Source organism: Pteropus medius, unplaced genomic scaffold, assembly GCF_902729225.1.
Source record: "Pteropus medius unplaced genomic scaffold, Ma_sr-lr_union100, whole genome shotgun sequence".
NCBI lineage: Eukaryota > Metazoa > Chordata > Mammalia > Chiroptera > Pteropodidae > Pteropus > Pteropus medius.
The window spans coordinates 5448429-5467180 of NW_024349224.1; the positions used below are offsets into that span (position 1 = coordinate 5448429).

An 18752-nucleotide genomic window follows, 5' to 3' on the forward strand; every position below is an offset into this window, starting at 1 on the left:
TGCCTGGGACTAGATTTCAGTAAATGGCACCTGTTGGATATACTTGTAAATGCTGCATTCGGGGCGTGGAGACCACTCTGTCATAGCTCAGGTTTCCTAGGGACCTGAAGAGCCTTGCTGCCCCTTGGCGCTGGACATTCCATTGCCTGAGAGAAATAGTAGGTCAGCGTTGCTAGATTTTGATGTTGTCGATATTGATTCTTATCAATTTAATTTTTGAAGAGTGGTATTTACTGATCTAGCCTAAGAGTACATATCCAGAAACCTCAGTTACTAAGAATACCACCAAGATTTAAGAAATTAGTAAAAACCAGTCACCGAACAGTCAAAATCGATGTCACATAGACTCATGTAGTTAACCCATAGGAGAACCCCACAGAGAATCTTTACTCAAAACCTGAAAGTCTAAACTAATGAAAGTTTATCTGTGTCTAAGTTCACAATAGAATAGAAGCATCGGGAAGGAAGGAAGGAAGGGAGGGAGGAAGGAAGGAAGGAAGTTAGTTGTTAGGTACATAGGTAAAATAAAGAAGTGTCAGCCCAGTAGTAATGAAGGAGACATACAAAAAAAATGTAAATTTAAAATAATGATAACAGCATTCTAGAAGCTATTCATTACAGGAACAAATAGATTTACATACATTTGAGGGCATTCATTGATCATAATAGAATACAATAATGTTGATAATGATAATGATGATCCTTAATCACCAAGTTAAAGTAATTTTCAAAAGGTTGTATTCAGGAAAACATTAGTTTTCTTGGGCGAGAAAAGTTCTGTAAAGTAGCTAAAGATTTCATTTATATGGTATATCTTCTCCTATGATGCCAGATAAATGACATGTTACTGGCCTTCGGGTTGCCTCAACAGGTTGAGTTTGCGAACTAAAGCAGTATTTAAATAAGTAGTGTAGGGAGCTCAGAGATGAACTGTTTCTGTGCATTCTTATCTAGTATGTGGTTGTTATTAAGTATCCTTGAGGGGAATCAAAGCTGTAATTGTAACTTCTCTCACAGCGGTTTCCTTCCAGCTTCCAACATCTCAGTTAAAAAGCGTTAGGTTGATCTACTCTGGAGGGTCTTTAGGGGGAATATAAAGAATGAAATTACTTGGCAACTAACACTCTGTATACCACAGCCATTCCATTCTGCTCAGGCGTCAACAAGCAGAGTGACATTGCTCTATGCTTCTTTGTGGAGACTGAAATTCAAAGGATTTCTGTCAACTCTAAGGAGATTGTTAAATATCACTCATAGTACATTTGAAATGGCAGTTTCCAACAAACTCAAGGTAGGCTGACTTAAATTTTAACATTCCATTATTTTGTCTCTCTCTCTTTCTAATATGGATTTAAAATTTTTAATTACGTGCTAAAGCCAGCTCAGGACCTGAAAGAGAGACCCGTAGAATTTTAGAGCCAGAAGGCCTTTAGAAAATTTGTCCAGACACTTCATTTTACAGAAGGGAAAACCGAGGCTCTGGGACATATTATGACTTAATGTAGGTCACTCAGTTCATTGGTGACAGCGAGAGGGAACCCAGGTGCACCCTCGCCTTCGTAGGCCAGTGGTTTTCTAGTACGTCCCCTGCTCCTACACCAGTGTCGCCCTCTCACTCCTTTTATCATTTGTTCTTTCTTTCCCTTTATAGCTGTGCAATTCAGAACGCGGCCCTGATCATCGAGAGGACTAGGTTTCAGCACCAGCTTTCCACCACTTGAGGTGCACGCTGTCTCTAGACCAAGACTTGGGGCTGGGTCTCTCCTTAGCCTGGCGCCTTTTGCACGGCAAGTGCTTGGCACCTGGACCGATCACCGCATCCCTGCGGCGGCACTCCCCTTGCTCCCGATTTTACAGCAAGGCGTGTGTCGCCGGGGTCCCCGAACGAAAGGAGAACGTGGGGCCGAATCCACGGCCATTTGAAAACCGAGGCTCTCGCTTGGACACCCTCGTGGCTCCTCGCCGGACCCCGGCTGGCTGAGATCAGATGCCCAGCGTGTCTGTGACCTCGGCGCCGACCCCGCCGCTGGTCAGCTCGCGGCCGGGGCGTGCCTGCCGGGCCTGACGTGGCGGCGGGGCCGCGGGCAGGGGAGAGGCCGCCGCGAGGGCGCGGCCTGACGTGGCGGCCGCGGCGGGGCGGCGAGGGGAGCCCGGGCCACTGCACTGCCCCGCGCTCCGGCCAGAGGGCGCCCGGCCCCCACGCTTCCCCGCCCCGAGGCCGCCCGGAGCTCCTGGAGCAAGCGCTCCGGCGATTGGGTCGGCGGCGCGGCGGGGCCATGTTGGAGCGGGGCGACGACCCCGCCTCCCGCCGCCCTCCGCCCCAGGTCGGGCCGGGTCCCGAGGGGAGGGGAGCGGCGGACGAGATCCTCCCTCCAGGGTCGCCGGGCGCGGCTGGGGCTCCGGCGGGAGCCGCAGCGGTCACGGCCGCCCCTCCAAGCGCCGGCCAATCAGCGGCGCGGGCACAAATATGCAAATGACGCGCCGGTGCTGCCGGAGAGCCGCTCGCAGGGGCTGGTGGGGTCGCGCCGGGGGAGCGGACTGGGCCAATCAGGCGGGTGCGTGGCGGCGCGGGGGAGGCGGCGCCCCTCACTCCTCCCGCCGCTCCCGCCCGGCCGCGCGCTGACAGGGGGGCCTGGCCGCGCCGCCGGTAAGTGCCGCCGCCGCCCGTCGTGGCCACCCGCCGCCGCGGGCGAGGGGAGGCCGCCCGGGGCCACCGTGGGGCAGCGGCCGCCGCTCAACTAGTGGGGCGCGGCGGGGGCGGGTTCTGTCAGCCGGGTGGTCGCCGGAGGCCGCCCCCGCCCCGCCAGCCGCGCGTGTCAGTCTCGGTCGAGGCGGGGGGCGGCGGGGGCGCCTCAGTCATGGCGAAGCCCCGGCGCCTGCGAGCGGCGGTGAGTACGCGCCGCCGCCGCTCGGCCGGGCGCGGGCCGCAGGGTCGGGGCAGGCCGCGCCGCCGCCGCGGGAGGTCGGGGGCCCGGGGCCGCGCGGGCGCGCGGGGAGGCCGGGGCGGGGGCGCTGTCCGCACGTGCGGCCCAGCCGGCCCGCGGCCCGCCCCGCGCCTGTCATGGCTGCGGGCCGCTGCCCCCGCCCCGTGCCCGCAGCCCCGGGGGTCAGGACCCGCCGCCGCGCCTGTTGCGTCGCGCGGAGGCGAGGGCGGGCTGGGCAGGGCTCCCCCTCCCCGCCCCGCGGGAGCCGGGGGCCTCCCCGTCTGCGCCCTTCCCTCCCGAGAGCGGGGCTTCCCTCCATCCTGCAGCCTCTCCCCCCGCCCGCCTGCTTCCTCGCCTCCGTGACTCATGACAGGGCGTCCCGCGCGAGCGCCGGGCGCCCCCGAGCCCCCGGACGCCCCCGGCGCTGTCCCAGGCCTGGCCTCGCGGGTGACGGCCGCATTGCCCTCCCCGCGGTCCTCCGCCCCGCGGGCCTCCACGTCTGCAGCGGGGCCCGGACCCCGCCGCCGCTTTCTTGGGCTCCGGGTGTGGGACGTGGTGGGTGGTTCCAGGGTTCCCTTCGAGGACATCCATCCCAAAGCCAAGCACGACCCGGAAAGCCTGGGTGTCTTACTTATTGGCTTGTCGCAGTCGCCAGCTCAGTGGTTTCTGTTTGTTCCTTTTTTGGTTTTGTTTTGCTTTTTTTTTTTTTAAGAAAAATAAAACTTTTCGGAACAAAGTAGACAATTTTTTTTTAATTGTGGTATTAACAGTGTCACAGTTACTTTCTCGGAAGTCTGGAATTTGGCACTAATGTGACATTTATGTGGAATACTCATAACTACCTCGGAATCGCCCCGTATCAAAGCTTATCTTCGTTAATAAAAACACTGTCACAACTTAGTTTTTCAGTTTTGCATGCTACTTTTCACCTTTTCCTTTTTCTCTGATTTCAGACTCTCCAGTTCTACTTAACCAGCTATGATCTTGAACTAAAAAGAGGGCTTATCTCGTGTAATGTTATTCTACTCAACTCTGCATAATTGTATCCGTACTTTTTAAAAGAACAACTAGTTCCAGAAACACATGAATGCATACAAGGTGAACTTCAGGGGAGAGTCCACATTGCAGAGGCAGAGCTGTGTTGTGTTTTGAGTGTTTTGTGTTTGCAATGCAAAAGTATGAATATAGCAATCCTTTTCTGTTGGATTTACAGAACTCGAATTTAAATGTGACTTTTTGCTGATAGCTTTGCAGGCAGAGCTTTCTACATGATAGATAATTGATGAATATTTGTTAAATGAAAAATAGCTTTTGTTCCAAACAAAAGTGTTAGACCCATATTTATCTTCCAAGACTTTTCTTTCAGTTTCCACTTCTATTACTTTGACACTTCATATTAAATTGTTGTAGTGTATGTACTACAAAGTATTGGTGGTCTTAGTCCTTGGGAAGTTTCTCGTAAACTATATATCCTATAAGATAGCCATGAAGTGCTCTTGGGGGAAAATAAGTTGACTCCGGGATTTGCTTCTGATATCTGTCATCCTTGGAAAGTTTTAGGAGAGTGGCTACTGTAGAGTTAAAAAACAAAAACCTTGTGATTGATTAACTAGAAAAAGATAATGTCCTAAGGATATAGGGAAATAACATTAGGAAAAAACATTGTACTGCTGTAACCAGTAAAGTCATATTCTTGAGTGCTGATTGGAGAGAATCAGAACTTTGCCACTTGACTAGCTGTTGTCTGGGCTGGGGAAAGTTTCTCTCTTACCTCCTTAGTTCTTCTGGCTGGTCAGATAATTTAACCAACAAACAAGAGACTAACAGAAGAAAACCAGATTTTAATAGGTGGACATGGGGGATTCACATAAGCATGAAAACTCCAAAGACTGAGGCAAAGGAGGTTGCTCTGTTACTTTGGACAAAGGAGAAAGGGTGGGTTGGGCGGTGGGGAGCTTATGGTATTTCAAAGGGGAAATGGGCAATTCACAGGTAGCCTAGAAAGTGGCAAACACATTCTTGCTGGGCAACTCAAACAATGGGACAGAGGGAAATCCAGTGAACAGGTTTTTGCATGGATCCTTCCTGCCTACCATACTTAATTCATACGATGTGCTAGTGTGCTGAGGTTCCCTTCCTGAAAGTTTTTCTGTCTGAATCTCTTTAAGAAAGGGAGAGGTAAAAAAAAAAAAGGCGGGGACCTCTTCCTATATGTTGGGCTTTGTTTTTTAGCTTGAAATAATCTGCATGCCAGAGTGGTACTCTTCCCGACCCCCACACTGTGTAGATATAGTCAAGTTTCTTAACCTCTGTGAACCTTAGTTTTCTAAAGTTTTGCAGTTCCGTGATTCTAAGTATCTCATGAAACCTGTCCTCTGAAATAAAAAAGTTGTCCTTGAACTTAAGGATAAGAAAAGGCAGAGGTGTTGAAACAAATAGTGCTATAGTTTGTCTTACCTGAAAATAATGTTATTAAATGAATTACCTCGAGTGGGCATGAATAAAGTTAAGCAATGCTGTCAATGGAAAAAGCCCATAACAAGGTGAGATTAATGAAATCACAAGTATCTTTAGAAACTTTTCAATCCAAATCCTTTATCTAATGTAACCGAATGCCTTCTGTAAGGCTTGGAATAGATCATGGCCTTTTACCTATGGAAACAAGACAGAAGTGAAGGGAGGGGCTTAATGTATAAATTTAAGTTGCAGGAACTGATGATGTAGCATTAGAGATTTAGAAGTAAAATGTATCGAAGCCTCCATCAGTTGTAAGATAAAAATTGATACATGTTGAACATTTTAGATTTTCTAAAGGCTTAAATTTGTTAACCATTGATATAAATGTAGAAGTCAACTGAGTACTTCGACAGAAGAGAAATGAAATCTCAGGTCAAAGTCTATAAAGGAAAAATAAAATAATAGATCTACTTGAGAAATTTCATCAAGTATCACTATAGTGAATAAACAACATAAGTAAGAATATAGAAACTTAAGTTGATCAGAGTGGAAATGAGTTATGAAAACTAATGATTAGAATATGTTATCAAAGTATTTTAAGAACTTGGAATCGAGAGATTTATGGAAATTGAGAGAATGATTTTATCGTAGCCTTTTAAATGTTTTGTAGTTGTAGTCAACATGATTAACATGTCAACACAATGTATATTTCTTACATGATGGAAGAATTAGCTTTTTTACACTTATTTTGTAAGTATAAGTTGCCAAGTTAAATTTTACAGCTATCTTCTAAAACTTTATACTTCTGTTTACTTTCTTATTTGGACTTCACTCCCCTACTTTCCACCTGTCTGATTTTTTCAAGTCTGGGAATAACTCAGGTCAAATTCTACTTTGTGAATAAAATCATTTCTTGTCATTGTAACCGTTAAGAATTTCTCCTTTCCATGAGAGCGTAGCATTATTTGTCTCACTTATTTGACATATGTACAACTTCCTGACATTTCCTCTGTTGTATTTATTGCCTTAAAGTTTGCAGGAACACTTTTTTGCTCCTCCTCCCAAAAGCTGATCAAGTGATAATGGGAGACCTACAGTAGGGGAAGCCACTTTGAGCTGTAATTTTTTCTCTGGGTTCCAAGTCATTCACAGCCATTCATTTATTAAACAGATTTATTAAGTGATTCTTTCATTTATTCAATTTATTATATATAACATAATTAAGTGCATATTAAGTGAATTGTGCCTTTGTAGAATCTACATTTTGATAGTGGAAACTGATCATGAACAATACATTCAAATTACAACTTATGATGAATTCAATAAAGGAAGAGAACAGGGTGCTGCTGTGAGAGAGAAAAATGGGCAGGATTTTAGACTGGTCAGAGAAGGCCTCTCGTAGGTTGTGTTACATGACGTAAAAAAGCCAGACAGGGAAAGAGTTTTCTGGAAGGAAGAAAAATATATACGAAGGCAAAAATATACGAAGGCAAAAAATAGCTCGTTCGGTTGCAAGAAACGAAAGAAGAGCAGGATGGCAGGTGCATAATGGAGGCAAACCATGGAAGACGGAATGAGAGATGGGCAGAGAGCACATCATGCAGGGCATTGCAGGGGATGTCAGAGACTTGGGTTTTACTAGGGACATTGCAGTCATTGAAGATTTTGAAGCAGAGGAGTAATAAGCTTTAATTTAAAATTTGTAAGTATCAATTTAGTTGAGAAGAGATTAGAGGAAGCAAGAGCGAAAGCAAAGACATGCTACTGCAGTTGAGGTTACATGTGGTAGTTGGCACTGGGGTAGCATGTGTGCAGATGAACGAAAGGAAAAGTGAGATTTGATTTGATATAGAGAGATGGAGATAAGAATGACAACTTGATGGGTTGGACGTGAAAGGAAAGGTGTCAGAAATGACCTTCAGGTTCCAGGTTTCAGGAACTAGACGGTGGTGTGATTTACTGAGATAAGATGAGGGGAGAATGTTTGGCAGGAAATCGGGTTTTAGACACCATCCCCAGACAGGTGCTTCAGAAGATGGGGACTACCTTCATCTGCATAATTGCTTCAGGATATGTTTGTTAACTATGTGGGTGACACCATACTATGACATTCAGAGTGTGTGTTTCGAGAGGAAGAAGCAAGCTTCAGATTTTTGTTAGAAGGATTGGTAACTGAAATGATCTTAGTTTTTATCAATGTGCTTCAGTTTTTGAAAGTTTGCATATTTTCTTAATACAGCTTATTTATGAAGGTTGAGTGAAAATTATAGTTCAGGCCATTAGTACCTGTTTATCAATTAGCTACAGATAGCAATGTTTCTGTTATAATTTGGCATTATTAACTGAAGTTAAACTAGGTAACTATTTTTTAATTGTAGTTAAAACCTTTTTTTAACCAGTAATTTTAACCATTGTTACTGAAACAAAGGGACATGATTTGAAATATGAAAAAAACCCAAAAGATTGTTTTTCATATCCAGTGGTCATTTCAAGTTTACTTGACTAAGCAGCAGCAATATAAAGTATATTACATTTTATTCTGTTGGAAATCAATGGATATGCATCTGAAATATAACTGCTTATCTATATCTTGTTCATTTTATAAGATGAAAAAAATGGTTGAGATAGTGATTAGGTGTCATGTTTTGCATAAAGTTTGTTTTAAATTTTTAGATTTTATCACGTTCGAGTAGTTAAAAATCATTCATGGAATTAACAGACTGGAATTCCATCTATTTCTCTATTTTTCAGTTATATTATCTTTGCAGTGTTTATATTTAAAAAGGCAATTCAGCATTTTCTTTTCATTGAAATTTTTGTTCCATTCCAGGAACTGGGCAGCTTTACCTAAAACAAATCTAAAAATTTAAGATTTTAGATTTGGTGCACTTACTTAGTCTTTTATAGATGAGGAAACCGATGTACAAAGAAACTGAGTTGCCAGATGTTTCTAGTATTAGGGAATATTTTATTTCAGAGGTTGCATAATTAAGTGAATTCACTGTGTAACTAAATATGAGAATATGCTTTTTACTTCTGCTTTGGTAAATGTGTTGAAATCAGCAGTATATAGAGTTGAATTAGGAGACCATTCTATATTTGTTTACCAATGTTTTATGAGTGACATATACTCTAAACAGTGATTTGTAAATATTTGCTTATGCTTTATCTTGTTCCAGTTAAATTAAAAAAAATTTTTTTTAAAGTTAAGGACATTCAGAAAAGTGTAAATCATAAAAATATAGCTGTCTGACTTATTGTAAAATAAACACATCCCCCAAACCACCAGCCAGGTCAAGGACTAGAACGTTATTATTGGCACCCCAGGCCTCCCTCAAACTTTCCCTTCCAGTTATCACCCCCTTTCAGTCTTCCCAGAGGTGATCATTATGCTGACTCTGAAAACCATAGTTTTCCTGTTCTTGAACTTCATGTAAATGAAATCATATAGTGTGTGTTTTTTGCTTAATCTTATGTCTGAGACGAATACGTGTGTCTCCATGCAGGAGTAGTTCGTTCTCATTGCTGTTAACTCTGATGTATGATAGATATGTTTTCATTTGGGGGCTGTTGGGAGCATTCTCATATTTGTCTGTCACTACGCACGTGCACACATTCTTGTGGAGTATGTATTTCTGCCAGTGGAAAAGTTGGTCACAGGTTTGCATATGTTCAGCTTTAGCCATAGTTTTCCAAATTTGTTGTTCCAGTATACACTCCTTTTAGCAGTGTATGAGAATGCTAGTTACTTCTTATTCAGTTATGTGGTTTGATTAAAATACCACTATATATGAAAAATCTTGTTCTTATTTTTAATCTCCAAAGTTGAATATTTGCTGATGAATAGATATTTCTACCTAAATGAAACATAGTATAGAGGAATATGAAATCGAAAATGCAAAGATTTTCAGTCCAAAAATGAGTACTCATGTTGCGTCTGTTGGATTAGAACAGATTAGAACAAAACATCATTCTATGTTTTCAAAGTTATAGTTAAATAAAAGACACTTTTCTTGATATTAAGAATGTTTGGCTTTTAAAATAGAGTTAATAGTACACTATTTTAGGGGTTGTGCTCTGAGAAGAATGAAAAAATTCATATCTGTAACTTCATCAAACAAGTCTTGAAAGAAGACTGATCAGAAGACTTCTTGAAGTCTTGATGAGACCTCAAGGAGGGCAATGAGATGCTATATGGTCTCCTTAAAGTAGTGAGATATTGAGTATTATATCTTTATTTTATAACAGTAGTAAGAAAAAAAGTTTAAATGAGTAATTTATAGTATTCTGGGAAAAGTAGAATTGAGTTTCTCAAGGATTTAAATGAAATCACATTTTAGAGGATACGTTGAAGATGTATATCAACATTTGACAGCATTCGAAATGCTAGATAAGTAGGTTTGGTAGAAACGAAATCAGTACATAGAAACTTAAATCTATTAAACTACTTTAAATAAGAAGGAAATAACAAGGAAAGCCATAGGGGGGAAAAAAAAAGCATAGTGTCATGCAAACTAAGAGAATATCCAGAGGCAGAGGGGTTAATTGAATTGAGTTCAGAAAACATTTAAACAGCTTTTACTATGGAGCAACTAGGGTTGTAGGTGGTACCTGAGATGAATAAGTCATAGACCTTTCCTTTTAAGCACTCAAAGCCTAAATAGTACATAATAGATGGAAATGCATAGATGATTGGAGACTTCATACAAAAGATAGCATTTGAATTTAGCTTCTGCTGTCTCTGCATATTGATGGCAAGTGTTTCTTAGTGGTCAAAGGCAGAGATTGAAGGAACATTTAGGTTTGTCTAGAAGGTTAATAGCCATCTTTGAAAGTGTAGTTACAGTAATTTAATGGCAGAAACTAAAGTATAAGACATTAACAGGCAGATGGATATTTGGAAAATGGAGACAGTGGATCACTTTATTTTCAATATTTGTCATTGAGTGGAAGGATAGAAATATATTGATTTTGTTCGTACATTTTTGTTAAGGTAGAGGAGGTCTGCTGGTGCCTAAAGTTAGAAAGGAAGCAGGCACTTGGAGGAGGATGATTAAAGATCCTTGAGAGAGATGGAATGTGTGTGGGTGTTAAGCCCTTTGAAAGGCTAGATGGAATGGTATCAAGAGGTGAAAGATTTCTCTTTGGAGAAGTCATACTTCCTCTTCTGACACTAGCCAGAAGAAAAAAGGGAAAGATGCAAAGACAGATGCACGGTTCTGAAAAAATGACTGGTGAATTTCAATTGCAAAACTTCTGAACAGTCACGGGAAGGTTTGAATGACTAGGTTTGGGGAAGCCAGAAAAGAAATGACAGGTTTGAGAGGGAAAGCTACATTTCTTGAGCGCTTAACTGTATTTTGGGAACTTTGAATGTAGTTCTGAACTGTATAACAACCCTGCAAGTTAGATGCTGATAATCAGCCTGGGTCTGTTTTTTGTGTATTTCAAACTTTGGAAAATTCTTCATTTAAATCAATTTCTTGTTTTTTCATATTAGTTGAAATTTATTTGGCTTTAGAGTATATATTTACACTTAATTTGGTTATGGGTATGATTGATGTTCAGGATTATTTCAATTAAACAACTTGTCCTGACTCCAGTAGTAACTAGGAAACTTGTAATTTCAATATCAGCCCCAAATTAATTATCCTCAATCATTTTTTACCAAGAGTAGATATGAGATTGTGTTTTAAAGATTTTCCTTTCTGGGAGATGCAAAGTAACACTAAATTAAGTGTGAATGCAACCAAAATGTAATTGAATGTAGTAAGTGGGTATCTGCATGGGGAGATGATGATAGAAGCATTAGGTGGTTGCTATTTAGATGAGTGGTTTTCACTTCTTTTAAACCAAGGAATCTTTTTTTCCAACCGGATTTTTTTTTTTTTAACCCTCTTCGAAGCTCAATTTGTAAAATAAGTGATAGAATATTCAGGGTGGAGTCTTTTATTGGGGAGGAAATGAGGTAAGGGAGGTCAAAAACCTCTCTTTCAATGGCTAAAGATTACCCAGCAATCCAAGGAGCACAGTTGGAAAACAGTGTTTACATAGTTTGTTGGATATAGATTATTTACAATAGTTCTATAGGATCAGTACAGCAAATCAGTACAGCAATCTCCATTTCACAGGTGAAGAAACTGAGCTCCAAAATGATTAAGCAATTTGCCTAAGATTACAAAGCTAATAAGTGATAGAGCCAGAATTACCTCACCCCAGAGTAATCTTCAAAACCTGTACTTTTACTTACTATGCTGTAGGGCCCCTTTTGTAGAATGACTTATCAGTGAAAAAGTAGGCTTCTTTGACTGAGGGATAATGGAATTAAACCTTAAATTGCATCACTGAGCCATTCGTGTATGTGTGTTTGTGTGTGTGTGTGTGTGTGTGTACACACACAGGTTTCCTGGAGATGGTAGAGCTTGAGTTTAATCTCAAAGATATTACTTTATCAAATGATGAGTGGGGGGGAGCAGTGTCGTACTCGGAGAACTTCCCATATGCATTAGTGGAGGTGTGAGCAAGTTTGATGAATTCAGCAACATTTATGAAGTTGAAGAATAGATTATCTGTGGGAGAATGGAAGCAAATAAGGATGGAGAGACCTTGCTGTCTTTAGCAAGGAAATAAAATGAGCACGTATATACAGTTGGCAGGGTAAGGATAAGTTTAGGCAGATGATACTGTTGATTAGTATAAAATACTTTTAAAATGAGTTGGAAACTAAGTACAATCAGTATAACTGGCTTGGATCTTAGTAATTTTTTAGGAAGTCACTGTAGAATCTTGATCAGTGTTCCTAGTTCTACAAATCAATATAGGGGAAATACATACATATACATATATATATAGCACTTAACTATATTTTAGTACTTTGAAAATATTCTTCTGAACTCTGCAACAGCCCTGCAATGTAGATAGTCAGATGAAGAAGACAGAATTTCTAAGAATTGCTCAAGTATACAGCTTACAGGTGGCAGTTGGCATTTGAACTCACTCCTAAGCTCCTTCAACTATGCCATGTTTGACTTGTATTTGCTAGATATTTTTCTAATTAACTAGTGCTCTATTTTATTTTATAATTATAACAGTTAAAAATCTATACATAATGCAGTTAGATTAATCCAAAACATACATACAGACATTAAAGCCTCTTATCAAGTGGGCTTCTGTAATGATTTCCTGTATTGTACATTAATAAAACCTAAAGATTTGTGATTAGCTATTAGAAGTAATTTAGAGGGATGTCTTTCTGGATAATTATGACAAAGTAGTTTATTTTTCTGTTAGGGTTTAATTTTTTGCTAGTACTAGCGATTTTATATATTAAGGTCATATTAGCCTGGAAAATAAAATGAGGACAGTGATACTAATAAATAACAGTGACCTTCTTTAACTGAATTTTTTTTTTTGAGAATTTTAGGTGTAGAATGTTACAGTTGATATCAAGAGGAAAAACATAATTTTTTAAATTAACAAGTATTTTTTGAAATTAAATCTCAGATAAGTTTTTATATATATTTTCTTGCATTCTTTACTGAGGATTTTAAGCTTTTTCTTTGTCCTCCTCCGCCACCCACCCATGGATTTTTTAACTCGGTTGGGGTAGGTATTTGTTTTAAAATTCCTTTCTTGGAAGTTGCAGATTTTTAAAAGTTTTGAATAAGTGGATAGAAATAAACGAAAATAGACACCTTCACAAACACCTAGTGCAAACTGGCATTGATGAGAAAACTGCAGGCCAAGGGTTAAAAATGTTGTCACACGTTCAGTTAGTACCAAAGACTACAATTTGGGTCTTCTGATACAGGTAAAAGAAATAATAGTAATAGGCTTTAGTCTATAGTTTTGGATAATGAAATTTCCCTTGGATCCTTTTAGCCTACTTTGAAAATGTACATTTAGGCTTATAAGTAACTATTAAGTATATTAAGCAGAGATGCAGCAGATGTCTATATTAAATAATTACTTTCAGAGTACTTTGGTTAGAAGTTCTAAGCAGTTTAGGGCTGAAAATTAGGTCACAGTTTGGGATTTGATATCTAGATATCTTTTATTCTACTTCCCCTAAAATAGCTAAGTATACTGCCAAAGAGTGGGTATTATAGCAGCACCTGATGCTTCTTGTTCAAAAAGAACTTGAAAAAGTACCTCCCCCCAATTAAAAATGGGTCATAGTATACAATGGTATATTTATTAAGACATCTGCTACAAAATAGATGAATCTCGAGAATATTATGCTAAGTGAAATAAGCCAGTCACACACAGAAACAAGTACTATAATTATATGTGTATAAGATTTCTAAAGTAGTCAAATTCATAGAAACAGAAGATTGAGTGGTGATCACCAGGGTCTGGGGGAGGGGGAAATGGGGAGTTGTCCCATGGGTACAGGGTTTCAAATTTGGAAGGTGAAAAAAGTCTAGAGATTGGTTGCACAACAGTGTGAATATACTTAAAACTATTGAACTAAGCACTTAAAAATGGTTAAGATGGCAAATTTTGCTATTTAAGTTTTACTGCAATTAAAAGTTAAAAATATTTTTTAAATGAGCCTTAAGTCAATGTCTAGATAACTGCTGTTGCCATTTTATAAAAGTGTTTCACATAAGATTTTTTTTAAAAGAACAAGAAAACAGTTTCTGCCTTACATAACATTCCTTTTCCTCACCTAAAAAAAGTGTTTTTTTTTTGTACAAGAAGTATTTATTGACTGCTCACTGTGTGATAGAAACTGTTTAATAGTTGCTAGGGATGCATTGAATAAAAATTTCTTACCTCGAACTTACATTTTACAGGAAACATAAGCTTTAAACAAGATAAATTGTAAAATATATAGAATGTTAGCTAACACTAAGGCAAAAGGTAAAGCAGGGAAGGCGAATGTGAAATGTGGAGAGAATGATATGACATTTTAGATAGGATGGTCAGGAAAGGCCTCACTGAGAAAGTCACTTTGGAGAAAAGAATGGAATGAAATGAGGGAAGAGTGTACTCAGCAAGTGCAAAAACTTTGAGGAAGCAGCATGCCTGGTGTATGTGTGTGTGTGTGTGTGTGCATGTGCGCACACCAGTTTCTACACATCCTCTCCAACACCGGTTATTTCCCATTTTTTAATATCTCTAGTAGGTATGAAGTGATAGCAGTGTGGTTTTGGTTTGCATTCCCCTAACGGCTGATACTGTGTTTATTAGCCATTCCTGTATCTTCTTTGGAGAAATGTCTGTTGAAGCCCTTTGTCCGTTTTAAAATTGGATCGTTTGTCTTTATAGTATTGAAATGTGAGAGTTCTTTATACATTCTGGATATTAAACCTTTATCAGATACAATTCGCAAATATTTTTCTCCCATTTTATGTGTTTTTTTACTCTCTTGGTAGTGTTCTTTGATGCACAAGATTTTTAATTTTTATGAAGTCTAATTTATCAATTTTTTCTCTTGGTGTTACATTTAAGAAACCATTGCCAAATCCGAAGTCGTAAAGATTTGCCGCTATGTTTTCTTCTAAGAGTTACATAGTCTTAGCTCTTAAATTTAGATCTTTGATCCATTTGAGTTAATTTTTGCATATGGTGTAAGGTAAGAGTTCAGCTTCATTTTCTGCAAGTAGCTATTCAGTTTTATTAGCATCAATGGTAGTCTTTGGCACCCTTGTGAAAAGTCAGTTGGTGGTAGATGTGAGGGTTTGTTTCTGGGCTTTCAGTTCTATCCCATTGATCTATATGTCTATAAGCTGGTACCACACTGTTTTGATAACTGGTTTTGTAGTAAATTTAAAATTAGAAAGTATGAGTCTTCCCAGTTTGTTTTTCTTTTTCAAGATTGTTTTGGCTGTTCGAAATTCCATATGAATTTGAATTTTGAGATGAGTTTGTTTTTTCCCTGCAAAAAAAATTCGGATTTTGATAGGAGTAGCGTTGAATATGTAGATTGCTTTGGGTAGTATTGTCATCTTAACAGGGTTGTCTTCCAATCTGTGTACACAGTGTGTCTTCAGTTTATTCAGACATACTGTAATTCCTGTCAGCAATGTTTCATTGTCCTCATGTCCACACCTCTACACCTTGTCCTTCATTAAATTTATTCCTAAGTATTTTAATCTTTTACTGTGATTGTATATGAATTTCTTAATTTCCATTTTGGAATATTGATTGCTATCTTTTAGAAATATAGCCGATTTTTCTTCATAGATTTGTATCCTGCAATTTTGCTGGATTAGTTCATTAACTCTTTTTGTGTTTATTATCTATAGTTTTCCATAAGATCATGTTAGCTTTAAATAGAGATAGTTGTACTTCTTCCTTTCAAATTTAGATGCCTTTTATTTTACTTTTTGGCCTATTTTCTCTGGCTAGATCTTCCAGTACTGTATTGAATAGAGTAGTGAAAGTGGACATCCATGTCTTGTTCTTGATCTTAGGGCAAAAGCTTTCATTCTGTTTCTACTGAGTTTGATGTTAGCTGTAAGTTGTTCATACATGGCCTTTATCATGCTGAGGAAGTTCCTTTCTATTCCTCTTCTACTCAGTCTTTTTATCAGAAAGGGTGTTAGAATTTGTTAAATGCTTGTCTGCATCTATTGAGATGATGCACTTTTTCCACTTCATTCTATTAATATGATGTTACATTGATTTGTGTATGTCGAATTATCTTTACATGCCTGGGATCAATCCCACTTGCTCATGATGTGTGTGTGTTGTGTGTGTGTGTGTGTGTGTGTGTGTGTGTGTGTAATGTGCTGCTGGATTTGGTTTGCAAGTATTTTGTTGATTATTTTCAACTATATTTATAATAAATATTATTCTTTAGTAGTGTTTTGTTTTTTTTTTCTTTTAATGTCTTTGGCTTTGATATCAGGGTAGTATTGGCCTCACAGAATGACTTAGGAAGTGTTCCCACCTTTTCACTTTTGTGGAAAAGTCCGAGAAGTTCAATTGGTGTCAATTCTTTACATATTTGGTAGATTTCACCATTAAAACTATCTGGTCCCAGGCTTTTCTTGGTTGGGAAGTTGTTAATTACAGTTCAGTCTCTTTGCTATAGATCTATTTGGATTTTCTTTTTTCTTTTTCAGTGAGTTTTGGTAAATCCTTTGGAAGAAGTCTAAGACTAAAGACATTTGAAAAGTTATTATTAAAATTTGAAGTGGAATGGTGTCACAGTTTAATTGGCAGCATTTTTTCTTCATGTCAATCAGCTAATGATGTACCTTACATTTGATGGCATATTAGATTTAGTAACTTCCATTATATTTCTTTTTATTTCCTCTTGATGAATAGTCATATCTTCTCATAAAAACATACAACACTGCTTTCCTAATCAGTGGCTTATGTATACATACATATTCCCTAGTCGGGAGCCTGAAGTTGAATAAAAAGGGTTCCAGAGAAGTGATTTTTCCCTACCTTATTTTTTTTTTGGCTAATACTTTGTTCCTTTCAGGCTGCATAGCCCTCCATCTGCTCAGTCTCACAATTACAAAATTTGGAAAAGTAATTCTTTCTATAGTTTATGTTTTCTAAAGTCATATTTGTTAAAGCACTTAGATACCATTGTGATTGATAAGTACGTTTCTAGGTAAAATTAATACAGATTTTGATAGTTTTTACTCAGAATTTTTCAAAAGTATTTCCATGTTTAAATAGCAAGCAGACATTTTGTTTAGGAAATTTACGTTTCCCAATATGGACCTCAAAAATAGAAGTTCTGGAAAAGTTTCTTAGGCCTTCACTAGTTTTTGAATAAATTAATATGTAGATGAGCAAGAACCTCCATTTGTGGTTTTTCGTGCAAGGCCGTGGGGGCAAAACCGTAAATACTTTTGTTAAAAATGTTTGGAATGATACAAGCCTGGAACAAAATTAGCTAGTCATTTCATATTAGCAAGTAACCTGTTAGAACCTTTCCACACATAAATAGGGTGTCTGTGTGTGTATATAAATATAAATGTAGTCTTTTTTTCCCTTGAGACTATCATAAGACTAATTTATTGCTTAGCTCAAGCTTCTGTTTTTGCCTCAGCTTGATTGTCAGTACACATTTATTTGCACAGTTTATAATAAGCAACATATACATTCCAAATGATTTCATGGAGGGGGGCGCTAAGGACAAAGTAATGAATATAACTTAACAGGAAGGTGCTTGGTTTTGCTACACAGATGTCTCAATTTTTTGGCTGTCAGGAAGGCTGATATTCCATGGTAGGTGAGCAAGAGGACCATGGTAACAATATGTAAGGACATCTCCAACATACCATGTGTCTCTCTTGTCTGTCAGCTGAATAGATGTCTAACTTTTATCTCACTTTTGGACCAAGTTACCATGACTTCATACAATTGCTCTTCTTGATGCATTTCCACATGTACCCAATGAAATCATAGATTTATCTGCTCGGAGATGTATAGGAAAAGATCATGACACACTAACTGAGAGGAACTCGTGTCAGCTCTCTTAATAAGATATAACTTTGAAGTATAACGCGTATCTATTTTACACATACTAGAGTCACTAGGGAGTGATGGCTACTTTATGGTACGGTAGAGAATGACAAAGCATTCTCAAGTTTATATTCCGTCATCATATATGAACTTCAAAATGAAGTAATATGCATCATTTTAAATATGCATATAGCAATGTCCCGTGAACCAGCTTTCCCTCCCCCCCACCCCCACCCCGGTAGGGAAAAGTTATCTATTTGCAATAAATTATTCTACCGAATAATACTGTTCACTGAAATTTTGTTTTTTTTAATCATCCATAAACTTTATAGAACTTTAATGGATCCTCATCATTTAAATAAACTTTAATTGCTTTTGTTTTTATTTTTTAGGATTCTGACACTTGAAGACATGCCGTCTGGAGCAGTAATGAACATCGACCTGTGTCGGATTAGTTGATGACCTTTGGAAATGATCCAGTAATACCTACAACAGAGAAGCTGAACATACTTCACTTGGAGTGAACAGCTCGGGTTATTACTGAATTTTTCAAGATGACAGATCCAATGATGGACTTTTTCGATGATGCCAATCTTTTTAGTGAGACCTTAGAAGGTTTGTCAGATGATGCATTTGTACAACCAGGACCTGTTTCACTAGTTGATGAATTGAACTTGTTTCACTAGTTGATGAATTGAACTTGGGTGCAGAATTTGAACCTTTGCACATAGACTCATTGAACCATGTTCAAGGTACTCCAACACATCAGAAGATGACTGATTACGAACAGTTAAATCAGTTTGACTCAATGAAATTTCATCAAGTTAATCAGTCTTTTGGTAGCCCAGCCGAACATGTTTTATCTCCACACTCTCAGTTTAACTGTTCTCCGATCCACCCCCAAAACCAACCCAATGGTTTGTTTCCAGATGT

At 39.2% G+C, this 18752-nt stretch overlaps 1 protein-coding gene across 1 annotated transcript in view; it reads left to right on the top strand.

Moving 5' to 3' along the window:
- LOC120617385 (uncharacterized) overlaps positions 1-18490 on the top strand; it is a 64239-nt gene extending 45749 nt beyond the window's left edge. Inside the window, exon 3 of the mRNA XM_039881088.1 lies at positions 18212-18490. Within this exon, the coding sequence (XP_039737022.1) occupies positions 18212-18278 (67 nt within the window). The 3' untranslated portion in view covers positions 18279-18490. The remainder of the gene's footprint in view (positions 1-18211) is intronic.
- The last annotated feature ends 262 nt before the right edge of the window (positions 18491-18752 follow it).